The sequence below is a fragment of the Chaetodon trifascialis genome, chromosome 11, assembly GCF_039877785.1.
Source record: "Chaetodon trifascialis isolate fChaTrf1 chromosome 11, fChaTrf1.hap1, whole genome shotgun sequence".
Taxonomy (NCBI): Eukaryota; Metazoa; Chordata; class Actinopteri; order Chaetodontiformes; family Chaetodontidae; genus Chaetodon; species Chaetodon trifascialis.
In genome coordinates, this window is record NC_092066.1 from 14992479 (window position 1) to 15010624 (window position 18146).

Here is an 18146-nt window from a genome sequence, read left to right on the forward strand (position 1 = left end):
AATCAGACACTAACTGGGGGTGAATGCTGGTTTGGGACTTTCTTTGTGAGTTAAGGTTGAAATTATGGTGTTTGGGTTGATGTTTTAGATTTTTATGTGGGGTCAGAGAGTCAATAGTGCTGCTAGTGTAGGTCCTTAGGAGGCATGAGGTAATTATGTGATGCTGGGGTTGGGATAAGGATCCCGATGTGATGCTGATGCAGGTCCCTGTTGAGAGCCTAGAGGTAAACATGAAGCTGAGGTTGCTGGTGTGAGACCAAAGTTTGACTTTAGAGGATAATGTGGTTGCCAGACTTTATATACAGGGAGAAATATGCACTGTACTGCATATTTATATAACACAGTGTACGTTATATGAACTACAGTATGGATGCATGTGTAGAATAAATGTTGTGTAGTTACTGGACTTCCTGTCATGGCATGATTGATCTATTAGGAGGCACCAGGGGGAAGAACTTGCTGTTGGGCCCTTATTAATTCCCCACCTCCCACCCTCGGTGTGCACACTGCGTTACCTCAAAGTTTCCATCCAGTGCAAAGCACACAGCAGACATGGCCTCAAGTTTACTGTGCATTTGTTATTGGTGGTACTTTCATTCAACACAACTTTACTTAGCAAAATGTGCCACGTAAGCACAGCATAAACTGCAATCATTTGATAAGTTGAATGATTTTAAAACTAGATTTACACACAGGGCTCCTCTGCAAGATAGCGTGACAACATTATGGAACAGTAAGAAACCTACATTGGCAGATTTTGTACCTGAGTGGTGCAATTTCCCTAACAAATCTGTATTTAATTACATGCCCAAAAAACAATTAGCATGCAGTAAACCAGGGACTTCTGAGGGCCTCCTTGGGGCCGTTGATGTTGATGCATGCTCCTGCCCACTGTTTACCCTATAAATTGTTATTGTTCCATATGTTGCATCTCTCTTTGTTATTGTGTGTTTTTGGTCAAAACCAGATTCAGCGTGCGTATCATACAGCCTGTAAAGTGACCTGAGGTTGCTGGTTTAGGTCTGTATCCTCTGTTTGGAGGCAAGTGAGATGATGGTGCTTGGTTTGGAGGACATGTGACGCTTTCAATTATTACAGTTCCTGGCTGGCACGTGTGTGTATGTGTGTGTAAATGAATGAGAGTGTGTTGCAAGGGGACGTCTGTGCTTGCCGGTACAGTCATGGGTCAACCCGAGGAACCCGGGGCCCCTGACGTAGCTGTCTTGCTTTGGCCCTTGGTGGTCAGTGGCTTACATGATGTGATCCGGTCGCCCTGGTATGCCGAGGTGCGCATGCCCACTAAGAGGACGCAGCGGCTCCATGTGTGTTGAGGCGCATTATTTGGCAACAGACGCGGCAGTGGGGAGGGCCGAAAAAAGAGGATATCCCCTGGATTTCTAAAAAGCAACGATTTATCGAGGTTAACTGCAGATTATACACTCCTTGGCGGACCATCGGAGAAGAACGGGCAACAAAGCGACCGAGTAAGTTGACTGAGGTGAAACCGAAGTTTTTTAGCAGGCGAAGTGGATCGAGGGGAGCCTTTTATTCGGAGTCGTCGAGAGGAGCCAGGTTTTCCTCCACCTATCTGTGACGATAAAGAAGCTGATGGGCTGTTGAAAAGTAACACTTCTCCGCAGAGCCAAAGGTTGAGCGCCGGGGAGGAGAGAGGGGGGGCTCGCTCGGCCGAAAAATATTTTATTTTACGTTTCCTCTCGCGTGCCAGACTGTAAACGCGACCCCCGGACTTGGTTATGTGCGGTAGAAGTCGTTAAATGAGGTAAGGATTATAACGTTTCATCGCCAGCGGCTCTTCGGCGGCACGCTCAGTCGGCGGGCCGGTCGGTGAAATTCACGAGTTCCGACTCGGTTTTTCCTCGGGAGGGGACAGCCAGGTAAACAGTCCCGGTGAGCCCCGCACAGCCTCACTCTCGGGGCACAGGGATGAAAGTTTGTGCCCCTCTTTTTGAGCCGCTGCTCGTCCCGCATCGGGGTTGCAGCCAGGTCAGCGATTCGGGCTCGGTTCTGGTCTTGTGGGTCACGATGGTGAGCGGCTGCCCGGCTGGAGGACTTTTACTACTTTGACGTGAAGTGTCCGGCGGCCGTCGGCGGTCAGCGGTGAAGTGCTCGTATCCGAAGCTAAAGTGGCTTCGTGTTTTTGTTTGTGCGATGTTAGCTAATGTTAGCTCGCTAACTAATAACACGCTCACCTCCTCTGAGGCGGTGTCAATAATGAAAAAGCCGGCTAGTTGCACATGTAGTGTGGGCTGGGTTTAGTTTTAAAGGGCTGACTTTGGTTTGGGTGGTGTACTGGGTGGTGTAACGTTAATGGTGGACGTCGCTGCCCGCTTTCAGCCCCTTGGCACCAGTGTCGGTTCTGCTATCTGGTAGCTAATCTTCCTACTTCTCTCTGTGACAACCGTAGTCTTCCTCCTCTTAAAGCTGAACACACACATACACACACTCTGACACACACCGCACACACTCCCTCTGTGTCTCTTCCTCTCAACCCAGACACGCACACACACGTGCACACGCGCACGCACGCACGCACACATTTCCAGTCACCAGAGGCGTATGAGTTTGCAGCGCTTCGGGACAAGGACTCTGCCGTCAAACCAGTTTTCTGTCGTATGTTCTTGTGGATGCGTTTAGATGGATTTAAAACCTTTTTAATGTTTAATGGTTAGCTCTGAAGGAAACCGGTTTTTCTTATGGTAGACAAAACCACATGCAGCATTTCACACTGCTGAAGGCACTGCTGTTACCTTTATTTGTCATAGTTAAGACTTTTAAAGCTTAATTGCACTTTTAATGAAATGCCGGTTTTGATTGTGATTTAGTAAGGTCTTATGACATAATGTCCCTTCTGTTAACACAGACTTAAATCAAGAGCTTTCTCAGTAACAGTAGTTTTGAATTTAGCTTTGAATTTAAGCATGGTCACAATCAGCGACTAGAGGAGTAGATGTGAGCCGTTCCATGAATGAATTATTGTGTTGGATTATGTCACTGAAGGCATGATGTCAGAGGTTTGCAGCAGCTCACAATTATTTTCAGAATCGCTTCACCTGCTGATTGTTTTTCTCAGTCCATCCTTTGGTTTGTAAAATCTTAGCAAAGTGTGATTGAGAGACGTCGTCTTCAAATGGTTTTGTCTGTAGCAGAAAAAGTCCAAAATCAGACATATTAAGTTCTGTCATAGAGGAGCATGGCTTGTGAAGCTGGAGCCAGTGAATTTTTGCTTGAAATATTACTAAAACAATCGATCATCTAAATTGTTGCTGTTTAATTTTTGGCCTGCTGAGTAACTCTTGCATCTCTGCGTTTTGTCACGTATGTTTAAGATCTTTATCAGCAGTCATTGCTTAATCAGGACCAGTGCAGGACAAAGACACTAAAAGTCAAGCAGTGTGCATGCAGTGTCGCCCGGGGATGGTGCGGCGCTAAAGTGATCTGCTATTTGGAGACTTTATTGCCTCTTTGTGGAGCTCTGGAATGAACACTCAGTTGTTCGTGTGAACAAAGGCTTTGTAATGTGTTATTTGCATGTTAACAATCTGTTGCATTGTTTATGGACCGTCACTGTGAACAAAATCCAGGTTGCCTTTAGTGAAGGGGTTGTCGAACGCTGGTTGAAAAGAGAGGGGAGTGCTTTGCTTTGACACCGGCACTCCTGACCCACCTGTTATGACAGACAAATATTAAGCCGTGCATCCACAGTATGATGCACCGTTCACCCCAGAGTGGCCGTATCCATAGTGTTAAAATGACAAGACTTGTGCGAGTCAGAAAGTTTTGTTGTTTTCCAGAAAGCACCGTTCCAGTGATCACACACAAGACTGATCCAGAGCACTTGTGTAATCAGCCACTGTTCTGGAAAGGGTCATCTGCTGGCCACATTTTAAGCTGCTGCACATGACTGCAGGGGTCACAGGGCAGCTGTTTAGTCAAGCCACCGTGACTTCATCAAATATATAGGCGGCAATTTGCTCTCTGATTGCCTTTGTCTGCCTGTTTTGTGTAGACAGTGGTGTTAGCCGCTGCACAAATAAAGCACTGGCTTGTTAAGAGCTGAAGTTATTTAATGGAGCAAGCCGCTGACCCACATGGGTTTGCTTTGGCTATTACCAGCCCCAAAGCTAAACTGTTCAATTACACCCGCTCAGATTGAATTCTTTTATTGTGATCAGGCCATGAAGGTTTTGTTTGTAGCTGCTGCTTGGAGAACCGTCGATGCTATCATTGTTTTTCTGACAGATGTACCCACATAATTGATAAGAATATTTTGCTGCAGCAGCAGTTTTACAAGGCAGTGCGGCTGCACGGCTGCACAGTGTTCTGAAAGCCTGCGCAGTGTAGAGGTATGTTTTCTCAGGTTAAAGGTCTGTCGGTGGGTAAATAAAATGCCTAACACATATGTGCAGACAGACATCGATGATGGTTGAGAGCGAGTCTGCCAGCCTGAGCGACGGCTGATCGAGTGACTGATGGGTGGCATGATCCACGAGTGATAAGATGAATAAGCACCTCGGGGCAGAAAACAAGACAGGTGTAGATAAAAGCGGAGAATCTGGCGAGCGATGCCCTGATAGTGGTAGCAACTTGATACCAGTTTAAGCACGTGTATGCTGTGTCGCCAAGGGTCAAATACCTGCACAGAGCAATATGATATGGCAGTGATCACTGTGATTGTAATTATACAGCAAATGTTAATGTGAGGCTTGAGTGTAATTAGAGAAACAGTTGTTGAAACGCCCGTCGGGACTTCTGTTGGTTGAGAAAACTTACATGTAAATATGAGCCATATTAACTCTAATTAGTTGTTAATCTTAGTTAATCTTAGTGATGAGATGACAAAAGGAGTTGTTACAGAACCAGCTGTGTGGTCATTTCATCAGTGCAGTCACATTAATGAGCGCGCGCGCGCGCACACACACACACACACACACACACCGCAAGAGATGCAAGATTATTGCAAAAATTATGTAATGTAAATAACGCAACTGTGATTTTGATTTAGGATGTTTTGTCTGTGCACAGGAACCTTGCTTCACTGCAAAGCAGCAGCACCAAAAAAAACCCCCACACCAATCAAAATACCATATTTTAATTTCTGACGTATTACTCTGGGCTGTAACTGCTGTATTTTATAAAACATCTTGAAACCGTGTGACGCCCAGATACTGTTTCACTTTCTCAGCATTAAATTACCAGATTACAGTTTCTATAACAACCATTTGTAAAGAGACACTATAAGGTGGCTGGATGGATGGTGTGTCATGAACATAATATGAAAATATATGTGACAGTTCGTATGTTAACGTCTGCGTATATTCATATGCAGTGAGTCTGTCATGCATTTAATGTGATAATTGATCCTTTTTAACAGTTTAAACTGTAAAGAAAATTCATCTTCTGACACACGTGTGCCGCTTATGTCGCTTGTACAGCGATATCACCCACTGCGATAATGGAGGATCCAATAGCATGCTGGGAAATTTGCATAGATCATAGTAAAGGTGGGGAAAGAGTGTGTTTTGTCTGAAAGAAAGTTTTCCCCCTTCAAGAAGGATTTGGTCCACAGTACGTTGATACTTTTTTTTAGTGCTAATGCGGAATATATATTGAAAGAGTGACAACCAAGGACATATTGCCATGGCTACCAACACACACACCATACAGTGATGTCTTTACAGTGTCGTTAAATGCTGTTTGAGGATTTCCATCTCATTTGAATATTTATCAGGTACTATTGCATCGCGAGATAATTCAGTCGTACCATGACACTTCTCTAGCCACACATGCCGACAGTGGACAGATTGAGACGGACAGTGTGGCTCTTGAACGTGTGTGTGTGTGTGTGTGTGTGTGTGTGTGTGTGTGTGTGTGTGTGTGTGTGTGTGTGTGTGTGTGTGTGTGTGTGTGTGTGTGTGTGTGTGTGTGTGTGTGTGTGTGTGTGTGTGTGTGTGTGTGTGTGTGTGAGAACTTCATGTGCGAAGCATGAATTTCATTGTCAGGTGTGTCAGTGTAAGTTGCCTTCAAGGGTTTGGGTTGCATGTGATGTGGACTTCTTGGGGGGGGGGGGGGATCAGCAATATGTGTGTGTGTGTGTGTGTGTGTGTGTGTGTGTGTGTGTGTGTGTGTGTGTGTGTGTGTGTGTGTGTGTGTGTGTGTGTGTGTGTGTGTGTGTGTGTGTGTGTGTGTGCGCCATGGAGATGAAATGTGAAACCTGTCAACCATTCAGATCCCCGTTACAAAGATAGGGTCAGTATCCGTGTAAGGTTGGGTGGTCGGGGGTGGCAGCGTTTCCCGTGTCTAACTTCTCACCCAGCATCATTTCACAGCTATATGCATCAGAATTGATAATGCCATCGCAACACTCCCCCCCCCCCCCCCCCCCCCCCCCCAGCACACGTGCACTCACACACTATATAAAGGTCGTCACTGTGGAAGCCCAGCGTCTGCTCCAGCACCTGAAGGGTTAAAACGAGCTTCAGCTTCTCTCTCAGTCAGTCACACACACACACACACACACACACACACACACACACACACACACACACACACACACACTAGCCGACCGGTTAAAACCGGTTCTCAGGAAAAGTGCTTTGTGTGTCCCACTGAATCCTGGGAAGGGTCATGTCATGTGTGTCTCAGTGATGTCAGAGTATTAAAAAAACATAACTTAGTCAGCTCTCTGGTTTCAGATGATTTCTCTGCGTCCTGCATTGTGACGGTGTGTGTGTGCCATGTAGGTACATCATGGATACACTGAGTGAGCTTTATGCTCGCCGCACACACCATTTCTGAGAACAGGAAGAGGAGGGGGTAGGAGTGTGTACAGTGTGTGTCACTGAGAAGTAGTAGGCTGTAAGGGTTAATTGTAGTCCTTTTCCTCCCAAAAAAACCATAGCTTCCTGTCGTGCGTCGCTGGGCAGACACAGGGCCTCAGCAGACTTAGCAGGACCGGGTCTCGATTCTGTAACATACGTGCATGAGCATGATTCAGGACAGAGCGGTGCAGTGTTTCTTCTTTGTGGTCATCCAGTAAATAGCGGCAGTCTGAGTGTACAACTGTGAATGTCACTTTCTGTTTGAGATCCTTTGAACTTTGAGCGCATGCCGTCTCCTGTAGTGTGCCACATGTTTGCCTTTTACATGTTTGATAGTGACTGAAGTCATTTCAGTGAGGGCCTGTACGTGCACTGTAGTGTCCTGGTTTTGACTCCAGTCCTGCTTTTCATCTTATTCTGCATATGAAGTTTACACTGAACATGGGAAACCTGGTTATTGACGTCCCTGTATACACGGTCAGAACAGAAGCCTGGATGCACACGTCTGTCTTGACCCTTTGATATCTGAGAGTTACCTCAGCAGATTCACTCAGTTTGGGTTCTGCTACATTTTCCACTTTGCTTGATTTAGCCGCTCCATCTAATCACCAGTAACTGAAAATCAGTGACAATACATTTGGCATTACAGGAGTCATGTTTTCCCTTTATTTCAGCATATTTATATCGTCATTTGCCATCATGTTTTCTGTTTTTCTGCCTAGCTACTAGGTAACAGGAGTTCATGATCTACCTGCATACAAGGCAGAGCATGAGCAGAAACCTGGTTAAGGTGTTTACATGCCACAGTATCCTGGTTTCTATCGGAGTACCCGAGCTAGGGACAAGGTTTAATCTTGGTTTCTGAAAGGTTGTGATATTTTGCATGTGCAACACATAATGAGGATACTGCAAAAACCTCATAACTGAGCTGGTAGAGTGCGTTTAAAAACACTCTATGTAGTATTGGCCAGCCACTCTCTTCTGCGTGCATGTTTAAGGCTCACGCTATAAAAGAGGTCGTTCGTCAGAAGGTGAAAGTGCATGCGCCTGATCCACGGCCATGCTCGAAGGCCGGCTGAAAAGCCAGACATCACAGGGAGCGATGAGATGCGATAAAGGTCTGAATAGGGGGATAACACGCACACACTTTCAGACAGTCTTTCAGTGCAGTTGTACTTGGCTGTACATAAGAAATAGCCAGAAATAGAAATACCCTGCTTACACCTGTCCAAAAGCTGCGTGAAGCGTCTGTGCTTCCCAGAGTGTCGCTCTCAGAAAGTTACCAAAAAGTGCTTGACTCAGTCGTTCCAGCTTTGACACTGAAAAGGTGTGTGTGTCTGTTGAAGCTTACTGTCCCCTTAACTTATGTATGAAGGCATGACTTACCCTATCAGACTGAATTAATAACTTTACGGACTTGCTAACCAAACCTCTTTATCAAAGGTAAGACTGAGAAAACACACTTCTGTTGTTATTGAACAGGAAGCTAAAGGCACGGTGTCTGTTTATACACTGATATGGAAAATGCATCAGAGGTGTATACAGAACTGTGCGATAAGCCATGATGAAAACCATGACGGTACACATGTATTGACCCATGTGGTGTCCCGTCTCCCTGCGTCTCGTCCCTCATCGCTGACCCGACCTGACTGAGGCACCCAGAGCAGCCGCTGTAGCCTACTGTGTGTCTGTATGTACCATGCGCTGGTGCACATCTGTGAATGTGCGCAAGTGCATGTAACCTCTCAGCTGCCTGACAGGCCGAGCCGCCGGATCTCTCTCACTCCGCTACTGCTGGCATGTCAACATCTGGTGGGATTGAATTTGTCGTGTAGGGGGATATCAGACGGTAATGGATCTGGTGCTCGTCGGTGCCCGACTCCAGGAAAGGAAAGAAAGGTTATACACAAGCTGGAGTGTTTGAAATTGATTTTTAAAAAATCGGATAAATGACTAAAATACTTTGATTCATGTGTCTTTATTGATATTTTAAGAGAAATAATGCAGCAGGTAATTTTGATGACTGTGCTGTCGTGTTCCTCCAGCTGTTTGTCGTCTCACTGCAGTATTTCTTTGTGACCCCTCTTTCAGAAGACCTTGTTTTTGCGGTAAAATGATCCTCAGATTCTTTTTTTTTTTCCCCCACTGAACATTGAGTTCTCGCTGAGCACTCAATCTTTTTTTCAGTTTCCCCCTCTTTTGGTTTTTGGTTTAGACTGAAATTTGGATAATTGGACGTTTCAGTCAACATGTGGGTCACGTGACCTTTCTAATCCAACATGTTTTGTCTGGGGGCCATTTTAGTCACCATGTGTCCCCTACAGCTGATTCAAGGTCAGTTTTGTCTGCTTACGTTATGAACGATGGGGGCGCAATCACAGCCACACTCTCAGTGAAACGGGTACTTTAATCTATCATTGGGTTGTAGCTCTGTTCTGTAGAGATCCAAACGGCTGGAATTTTGAATTAAGATACATTTATTCGCTAAAAGTCATTTATTGTCGACACACTGCTGGAACCTCATTGGCTTGGAGAGCTGATGATATAATTTAGCTGTGTGGCTCTGGTCAGATCTGACAGTCCATTTAAAAAAATCACTTTTCTAAATGACTGATAACTGATATTTGAGCTGCTTTCATCTCCTTCGCTCTTCAGATGTTTAATCTCTGGACTTAGACAAATATGATGTAACTGCCTGCTGGGTTTAAGGTTGAAACTGCTTTTGCAGCTAAAAACACTTCCACTGTTTTTAGCTGCTCTTCAACCTCCACTTCACTTCACTTTAAATGCAACTTTTCTTGTAAACTTAAGTTATTTTTAAATAGTATGTCCTTCCTCCTGAAAGGATTGCAGCATCGCAGCGAACGGGGACCCGCACACAGAGCTAATAACAGCTCCGTAGAGCTATTAGAGCTCTAAAACTACACTGGGAACCTTAAACTGCTTTCAGTGCTTCAACTTCAATGACGTTTCAGCTCTTTTGAAGTGTTAAAACTTAATTGCAGCTCCCATACAAAATTTCACCTGAAAACAATTTGGGTTTTAACAGGTTTTACTGTGTTCACAGGTTCACATCTGCTTGCCAAGTTTAGCTTCTTCAACTGGGATTTCTGATGTTTCATCTCTTGCATAACACCTGACGCTGACAGAACTATCTCTAGCGCTTCATCTTCAGCTAAACTTTCTGTCATTGCCTCCAGTTCAACTGCTTTCAGAGCTTACTCGTCGACTCGCATTTCATTTGCCTTCAGCAGTTAACACTTGAAGACATTTTAAATGGTTGACACTGTTCATACCCTGTTTTTTGAGCATAAGGGCGCACACCTGACACTGGAAGTTCATCACCCCAAAATGTTTCTTTGTATTTATTTAGTCAATGCTTTGTGTTTTTTTTGTTATCATTTTTGCCAACTTTAGTTTGCAGCAGATGCGTGGATGTTGTAATGAAACGCGACATGACTCTGTTAACGGCTTAATTAATGAGTTTTCTGCGATTTGACTTGTAACTTTGATCCTCTCTGAAGTAATACGGTTATTTCTTTGATCATCTGCAGGGGATGTCTGAGGAGGCTGTTCGCCAGACGCGCAGCCAGAAGAGGGCGCTGGAGAGGGACGCTCCTCCCCAGTCCATAGAACCCTCAACTGCTGATAATGAAATCAAAAAGCCTAAATTGGACTCGTCTGAACACACAGCACAGGCACAAACTATAGCTACACCCGACCCTGTGCCGACAGAGGATGGTCAGAGCCAAACGGGGGACGGGTCAGAGGACGGGAAAGATCAGGAGGAGGAGCAGAGCCGGGTGCCGTTACCTTTAGTGTCACCTTTGGCCTCTCGGCCGGCAAAGGATGATCAGGCGAGGACCCAGAGACAAAACACGATTGAATCCAGCTCAGACAATCGGACTGACTTCAATGACAGAGCCAGCAAGGTGAGGACAGAGCCAGCTGTGGATACGAGGAGCCGGGTCCGGCTGACAGACCCGAAGGCGTCCGGTGGCATGCTGGATACAGGCGAGGTGAAGGCCACCATTAAAGTGGAGGTTCAGACGGGAGAGCAGCCCGTGGACATGAGCACCTCCAGAGGGTGAGACACGGTTTATAGAAAACTCTTTTCAGCACTGACAACCACATGAAGAACCTGTTAAAAAGCAGGAAACGTCATTTACGCAGAAGTTATCTGGCTTCTCTGAAAAACCGCGGGCTTCTTGTTTGGAAAATAACTCAGTAGGGTGTGAAAAAAGGATAAATGACACTTTATTTGAATCTGAAAAGACAAAAATGTTTAAAGTTACTTTTTTGATCCCAATGTTCTTTGCACTTACTGTGCAGGGAGGATGAGGGGGGGGTGGGGGGGTGGGGTGCTGTCCTGAGAGGTGAACTTTATCTTTTAGTCTACCTCCATTTTCCCCCCACGCACCACCTGAACCCTAAAAACTCCCCTCACACAAAATGAAGCCGTGTGTCACAAACCGGTTCCAGCCGGTTGTTGCCATGGTTTCCACAGTGGAAGGAACGGTGACGGGAGGGGGGATGGGTGGGAGGAAAAGTGAGTGTGTCACGTGATGATGACTTTGAGGTCATGTGACTTCTTTGGAAGAGTAGTGATTAATCCACAGGAAGTGATGATGGCGCTAAGCCCTGAGGAGAGACTAACACACACACACACACACACACACACACACACACAGGGAGGACGTCTAGGAGAGACAGGCCTCACAATGTCATGCGTTGACTTTAACGACTTCTTATGCTTTATAGAAATACACAATCTGTGCAATCACAAGGCCGCGATCTCATGGTCTTTAGTGTTTTAGTGCCACTCGTCAGAGAATTTAGGTCATCTGCTCTCACATACAGCCTGCAGTTGAATAGCTGCTTTGCAGGAGAAGCGAGTACATGTGTGCTAATCATGTGACTTGTGTAGACAGAAGTGAGGATTGGTCCAAAGTGCCTCCAAGATTCCCACACGCTTTAATTTCCTTAGTATGTTTTGAATGACGTGTGCAGCCCAATACAGGTCAACCCCAAATGGCTATTGTGATCTGCCACAATATCCTGTTTGAGCAGGAAATATGTGCTCTCGAACAGCCGTTGCATTGTGACTTAAAGACCTTTACTGGAGCTTTAAGCTCCACCTTGCCCCTCCTTGGCATTCACATGCCGAGGTGGTGCGTGGAGAATCTGTGTCTGGACTTGTTAGATTGTAGTGAAGCACAAGGTCATAAATTGCAATTGTGATGGAGGAGCGGATCTCCAGGAATACAGACAGTACCAAAGACACGTCTCAGCTGTGTTTGAGCCATAGTTTAAACCCAGAAACATTTAAATTCTAGTGGAGATCCCAGTGTTTTTCCTGAATTTTTGAACTTAAATCTATTTCAGGAGAAATAAAATGCCTTTTATTTCATTGTCAATGTCCCTGTCCCGCTTAGGTCCAGCAGTATAAAAAGGGAGAAGCGCCCCCCGTCCCCTGAAGATGACGATGTCATCATCTTGTCAGACAATGACTCCCCCAGTCCACCAATGAATGGCCTGAACCACTTTAAGGAGCTGGACACAGACCTGCTCATGGTGAGACACACCTGTGTGAAGAGTTCATTTTGACCAGAACTGTGAATTTAGTTTTAGTCTTAGTTGTTTACTGGAAGTTGTAGCCTGTTTCTCATGCGCCAGAAAGAGGCTTTGTCTTCCGTAAAGCAATGGGTGTAAGTGATGTTGTGATCTGCCGAGTATAGAAGAGCAGCCCAGCGGAAAGGGAGCGCATCATTAAGCAGCTGAAGGAGGAGCTGCGGCTGGAGGAGGCCAAGTTGGTGCTGCTGAAGAAACTTCGACAGAGCCAGATACAGAGGGACACCCTGCAGAAGGTAAACACTTTTTAAACACATCATCACAGGGCCGCTCACAGAGTCAAATGCCCGCAGCACAGGCTCTCACTTCAAGCATTGTGTTCGCTGCTTCATGTCTTTCTCTGTTTCTCTCTCAGCCCTCAAGTATAGCCGGCTCCTCTGCGCCTCCTCCTCTAATCCGAGGAACAATTACAAGCAGTAAAGGCTCTCAGCAGGTTAATGCAGCACCGTCACACATGCACTCGGGCAGCATATCAGCGCGGCAGCACCTTCATACCGCCGTTTATCCTGTTTCTGCTGGTGTTTTTCTCCGAACAGATTTTGACGGGCAGGAGTTCAGGCACGGTCATCCCTCCACCGCTGGTGAGAGGAGGGCAGCAGGTGTCATCCAAACATGGCTCCCACGTCATAATGCCGCCTCTGGTCAGAGGGGCACAGGTGAGAGTCATGGGGAAATGTTAATAAAGATATTAGCACGCTAAGATGTTAAAATGCTATTTTTATATGTTTAAATGTTGTCTTCGTCAGGGAAATGATGAGCCTGAGCTGCAGCATTTTACTCCTATTCTTCACTCTCCGAAACCCAGTGCAGGGAAATCATTACACTTCAACTTAGGACTTATGATCTCTCTTTGCGCCTTTCTCTCTTTGTGTGTGTCCTTTGCCTTGGTGCTTTTGATGTCCCTCCCTTGTCCTCCACTACTTTCGTCCGTGACGTCCCTCCGTGTCATCCCTCTCATTGTCCTGGTTAGCCCATCTCTGTATCTCCACAGCAGATCCAGGCTCTCCGCCAGCAGCAGCAGCAGCAGCAGCAGATGGCTGCCTCTGGAAGCTCAGGACCTCCTCCTCTGCTGCTGGGCCCCAGGACCTCAATCCCTGCAGTCCAGGGCCAGAGAGGCATGGTCCAGCCAGGCCTCATCAGAGTTGGCAGTAGTGCTAACACGCTGGTTAGTATCTCACAGGTGCTTTCAAGTACAGAAAATAATGAAATAACAGAGACAAAGGGAGAGAGAATATGCATAAATGTGTTTTCAAGTAGAGGTATTTTTAAATGTAATTAGTTTCCACAATCAAGGCTACATCATGACACAAAAAGGAAACTTCTGGCTCGTTCGCCTTTGCATCACTGTTGGAATTAAAGACAGCGGGACACTCCAGGGTTCATACCTCTGTTCAGATGCACCAGTGTATACACCTACTGATGCAGCATTTTGGGCCGTGAAAATATTGTTGCACTGGATGAGGTGCAGATACACTAAAAGAACAGGGTGCGCTTTAAGAGGAGCAACAAGCACTTTGTTCAACTAACACCTGGTTTAGTCACAGAGCCCAAGATGTCTGTTGCCGTTTTCTCAAGCCAGCTTCAGTTCGACCAACATCTGTAAGCATTTTCACATGGACGGTTCCTCCATACAGAGACGCTGTACAGTAACTCCACCTCAGCAGGCAGACAGCTGCCATTGCACAAACAATGCCTCAAATATTCTCAGATATGTTATTTTTCACTTTAGTGAACTAAGCTACCAGTTACTCTGCATTAAGTGAAGCTTCACTGCACTGAAGCTACCACAAGAGAAATGTAGCAAGCCCAGCTAGAGCAACATGGAGGATGTCGTTTACTGTATCGAAGGTTTTGTTTTTTAACTTTACTTTGAACCAACTTCATTCCAAGTCAGTGCCGTCTCAGTGATCAGTAGAACTGTCAGTCAAACAGATACACAGGCAAAAAGTGTTACGTTCAACTGCTTATTAAACAATAAGCTGCGCTGTTGCTCTCACTAAACCAATATGGCAACAAAAACAAACAAAGCAACATGTGCACCATATAATAGGAAAAGCGGGTTTCCAGAGGGTGTGTATGTTCAGTTCTTTTTGTCTGCTCAATTTAGACTTGGGTACAATTGCAGGACAGAGTCAAAATTTAACAACTCAACTTAAACCACTTTGGAAAAAGAATAAAAATCTCCTTGCTGCTGACAAACGTAGTAACGTCGTTACTGCCCTGCACTGACAAACCCCACACTGTACTTGTGTAGCAGTTTAATTTAATTTAATATTTGCACATTTTTTAAGTTCAGAGAAGCCTTGATTAGGGCTCCAACCGTCTGTCAGTATGCTTGCAATTAATCAACAGCCATTTGGTAGCTCTTGTATTGCTCACATGAGTCGAAGATATTGACCTGCGTGGGTTCTTCCTTTCTTTGCTTGATTTCAAAGGGCTCGCCGTCCAGTTTGAAGGGCTCTTCCTCAGGAAGCGGTGGCATTTCTGTGGTTAGCGTGAATGACTCTCCAGCCAGCCGCCAAGCTGCGGCTAAACTCGCCCTGCGGAAACAGCTGGAGAAGACCCTCCTGGAGATTCCCCCACCCAAGCCCCCAGCCCCAGAGTTTAACTTCCTGCCCTCTGCAGCCAATAATGAGTTTATCTACCTGGTGGGACTGGAAGAAGTGGTACAGAATCTGCTGGATACCATCCACAGAGGTGTGGAGGCAGGCTTTCTGCTTTGATGGCTTTCGTTTACATGTTGTAGAAATCAGTTTATCTGCATTAATGTTTCAAGAGAAAATACTAAACATTCTCTAGTTTCAGCTTCTAAATTATTGGCTTTTGCTACTTTTCTACTCGTGTTAGTAATTTAAATACCTGTCTGCCTGTGTCTGTTTCTGATTACTTCTTTGAAACCAAATGAGCGCCGCTGTCCGTTTTCAATCAGTACATCTGGGTTTCCCTTCTCTCTCCATCCAGGAAAGACAGGTTTAGCGCTGTCCAAGACCATTGTCAAAGAGCCCTTCATCTGCACCCAGTGCAACACTGACTTCACCTGCCGCTGGAGGCAGGACAAGACAAAAGGCGAGGCAGTCCTCTGTGAACAATGCATGTCCTCCAATCAGAAAAAGGCTTTGAAAGCTGAGCATACCAATAGGCTGAAAGGCGCATTTGTCAAAGCACTGCAGCAAGAGCAGGAAATAGAGCAGCGTATTTTCCAGCAGACGTCCTCGCCCATCTCCCATAGTAGCTCCTCATCCTCGTCGTTGAAAGCAGAGCAGCTGGTGTCTCAGCAGCTGAAGCAGGCTCAGGCCAGAGCGTCCTCCCTCCAGCACCACCACCACCACCACCAGGCCAGCCGAGGAGCCAATGTTCTTCATCATCACTCTATCAAGCAGGTTGGAATTGTTTTTTGTTTTAAAGAGAAACACCTGTGCAACACTCACAGCTGCAACTCAAAGGCGCCCTCTGTGTGTCCCCTCAGAGCTCCCAGGGCCAGCATTCCCATGGTGTCTCATCCTTGGGGGTGAGGGGCGTCCACCACTCCTTCTCCTCCTCCTCCCAGCTGCAGAGTGCGGTGGCGGCCGCAGCCTTGGTCAGCCGGCCAGGTAAGCATGCCCATATTTCCCACCACTCTGTCCAGAGTTCAAAGGTGAGCAGCAGTGGAATCGGCGGCGGCAGGATTATCAGCGGAGGTAGTGCCTCAGCCACTGCATGGAAGAAGCAGAGCAACAGCAACACAGGTAGACTCACATATGATATGTGATACCGGCCCAACTCTGGCTCCTGACATCTGCTCTCTTTCAAATTCCTGTCTGGTCCAAAAGCAATCCTTAAACATCCTAGTGCCATGCTTTTTCTGGGAATCTCACACAGAAATTGAAATCTAATTAAATCTCACACACTAGAGAAAAATAAAACACAGTTAAGAAACACGCAGGAGGAAATGTTTTCGGACAAGGCAATCCCACTCTCCAGTTCTCTCCCTGCCAGTGACCTCAATCTTCCTACCTTACTCCCTGTGTTTGGTGGTTCATCATTTTTTCCTCGGTGTCACTGCTGTACTTTAGAGTAGCCATTTTTCCTCTATGTGTGTCTTTGTGCTGTGGGGACACGGGCGGCTGTATATTCAGATGCTGTATCAAATCATACTGCTTTATTTCCTCTTATTCGACTCAAAAAGCATTAAACCGGCAGCACGCAGCTCGCTTCACTCCTGACTCGCTGCTCTATTGCATGTTCACAGGAGTCACTATGGCCTACGTGAACCCCAGCCTGACAGGTCACAAGACGTCCGCCACCGTCGACGCTCGTCAGAGGGAGTACCTGCTGGACATGATCCCCTCTCGCTCATCGATCTCGCAGACTGCAAACACATGGAAATAATTTAAACTGTACTCTACTATTCATTGTTCGTTTTTGTCCAAATTCCTCAGCTCCAGTAATATGGTTCAACAGCAACCCCCGGAGGACTGTTAGCAAATACAATCTCCTAAAGTAAAGAAACGTTCCTTTCTTACCTTTGTATGATTGTTGTTTTAGTTTTCTTATTTTCTGATCTTTATTTTGAGATTCACTGTTCTTTGGTTATTGTGCAGAAACCATTTTGGTTTGACTGGGAAAAAGAAAAACAAATACTTGAAGGGCTTTCCCCCAGGTACTTGTGTCCTCCAGACTGTGTGGTTAAATGATAGTATGGTAATGTGTCTGCATTGACTACTTTGATGAAAATGAGCACTCTGCTCTGGGCTTCGCCCTTTCCGCCATGATGTGGGTCAAACTGACCTTTTGACACTTGAATGGTTGTAGTCATCCCCAAGAGTTCATATTCAACAAAATCCACATTTGTTTGAAGCAAAAACAGAAAAATTGAGTTGTAAAAAATGTCAGTACATCACCCCTGTAGGTTAAGGTTTGAATTTATTTTGTATTTACAGTAAGTTATTTTTTTTTTTTTTTTGGCTGATGTTAAAAATCACTCAGTATATTGTGGTTTCCACAAATGAAGAGTTTATTTTAGCTTTGTTTTTTTTTTCCTGTTTAACGGCATGCCTACCCTTAACCCCTCTGTTTGTTTTGCACCTTAGCTCAAGAAGCATGGTGCCGTTGCTTAATTCATCTGTAATTACCATCTGTATTTTCCTTATTTTATATCATTGTCAACGTTGTAAGATTATTTCGAGTGTTATGTCATCGCTGAGAAAATGCAAACTCTGAAGTAGCTGAATTTGCCACATTGGAGTCAGAGATCTTTGCCGATCTATTCAGCCATAATCCCTGCGATATGCGGCATATGTTCAGCCCTGAATCAGTTCTTGAAGGGAACATCTCCCAGCTACCAAGACCCTGGAATGCACAAGACCATGTTTATCTCGTACCCCTCACCATATTGCATAATTTCTCTGCTTCCCAATCTTAACTGCATTGTACAAACTTATGTTCAAATTTATTTGGTTTACTTTTTTCCTAGCTCCTAAATAAATAATAAAAAATATACATTTTAAACATGTGTTTTCTTTCCTTTTTTTTTAACCAGAGAAGTGATCAGATCAGTATGATTAATCAGTGTCCTGCCAAAGCTCCCCCAGTGTTGAAGTCCAAAATGAAAGGGACTGAAAGAAATTACATAGTCTCAGTAAGCATCTTCTGCTTTATACTTTTACTCGACTGCATTTCATTCAGAGGAAATTACTG

At 45.4% G+C, this 18146-nt stretch overlaps 1 protein-coding gene across 8 annotated transcripts; it reads left to right on the forward strand.

The window, feature by feature from the left end:
* The first annotated feature begins 1322 nt into the window (after window positions 1-1322).
* On the forward strand, window positions 1323-17957 carry LOC139339112 (transcriptional repressor p66 alpha-like). Of its 8 annotated transcripts, none has more exons than XM_070974578.1 (11): window positions 1323-1484; window positions 10394-10926; window positions 12275-12413; window positions 12578-12706; window positions 12826-12903; window positions 13007-13126; window positions 13462-13635; window positions 14906-15167; window positions 15432-15850; window positions 15937-16060; window positions 16699-17957. In XM_070974578.1, the coding sequence occupies exons 2-11, from the start codon at window positions 10397-10399 to the stop codon at window positions 16836-16838; spliced, it is 2115 nt and encodes a 704-aa protein (XP_070830679.1). In that variant the 5' UTR covers window positions 1323-1484; window positions 10394-10396; the 3' UTR covers window positions 16839-17957. The 8 variants fall into 8 exon arrangements, with proteins under 8 accessions (XP_070830679.1, XP_070830677.1, XP_070830681.1 ...); XM_070974576.1 differs by having other exon boundaries at window positions 1341-1484; window positions 13441-13635; XM_070974580.1 differs by having other exon boundaries at window positions 1357-1484; window positions 13441-13635; window positions 15937-16195.
* The last annotated feature ends 189 nt before the right edge of the window (window positions 17958-18146 follow it).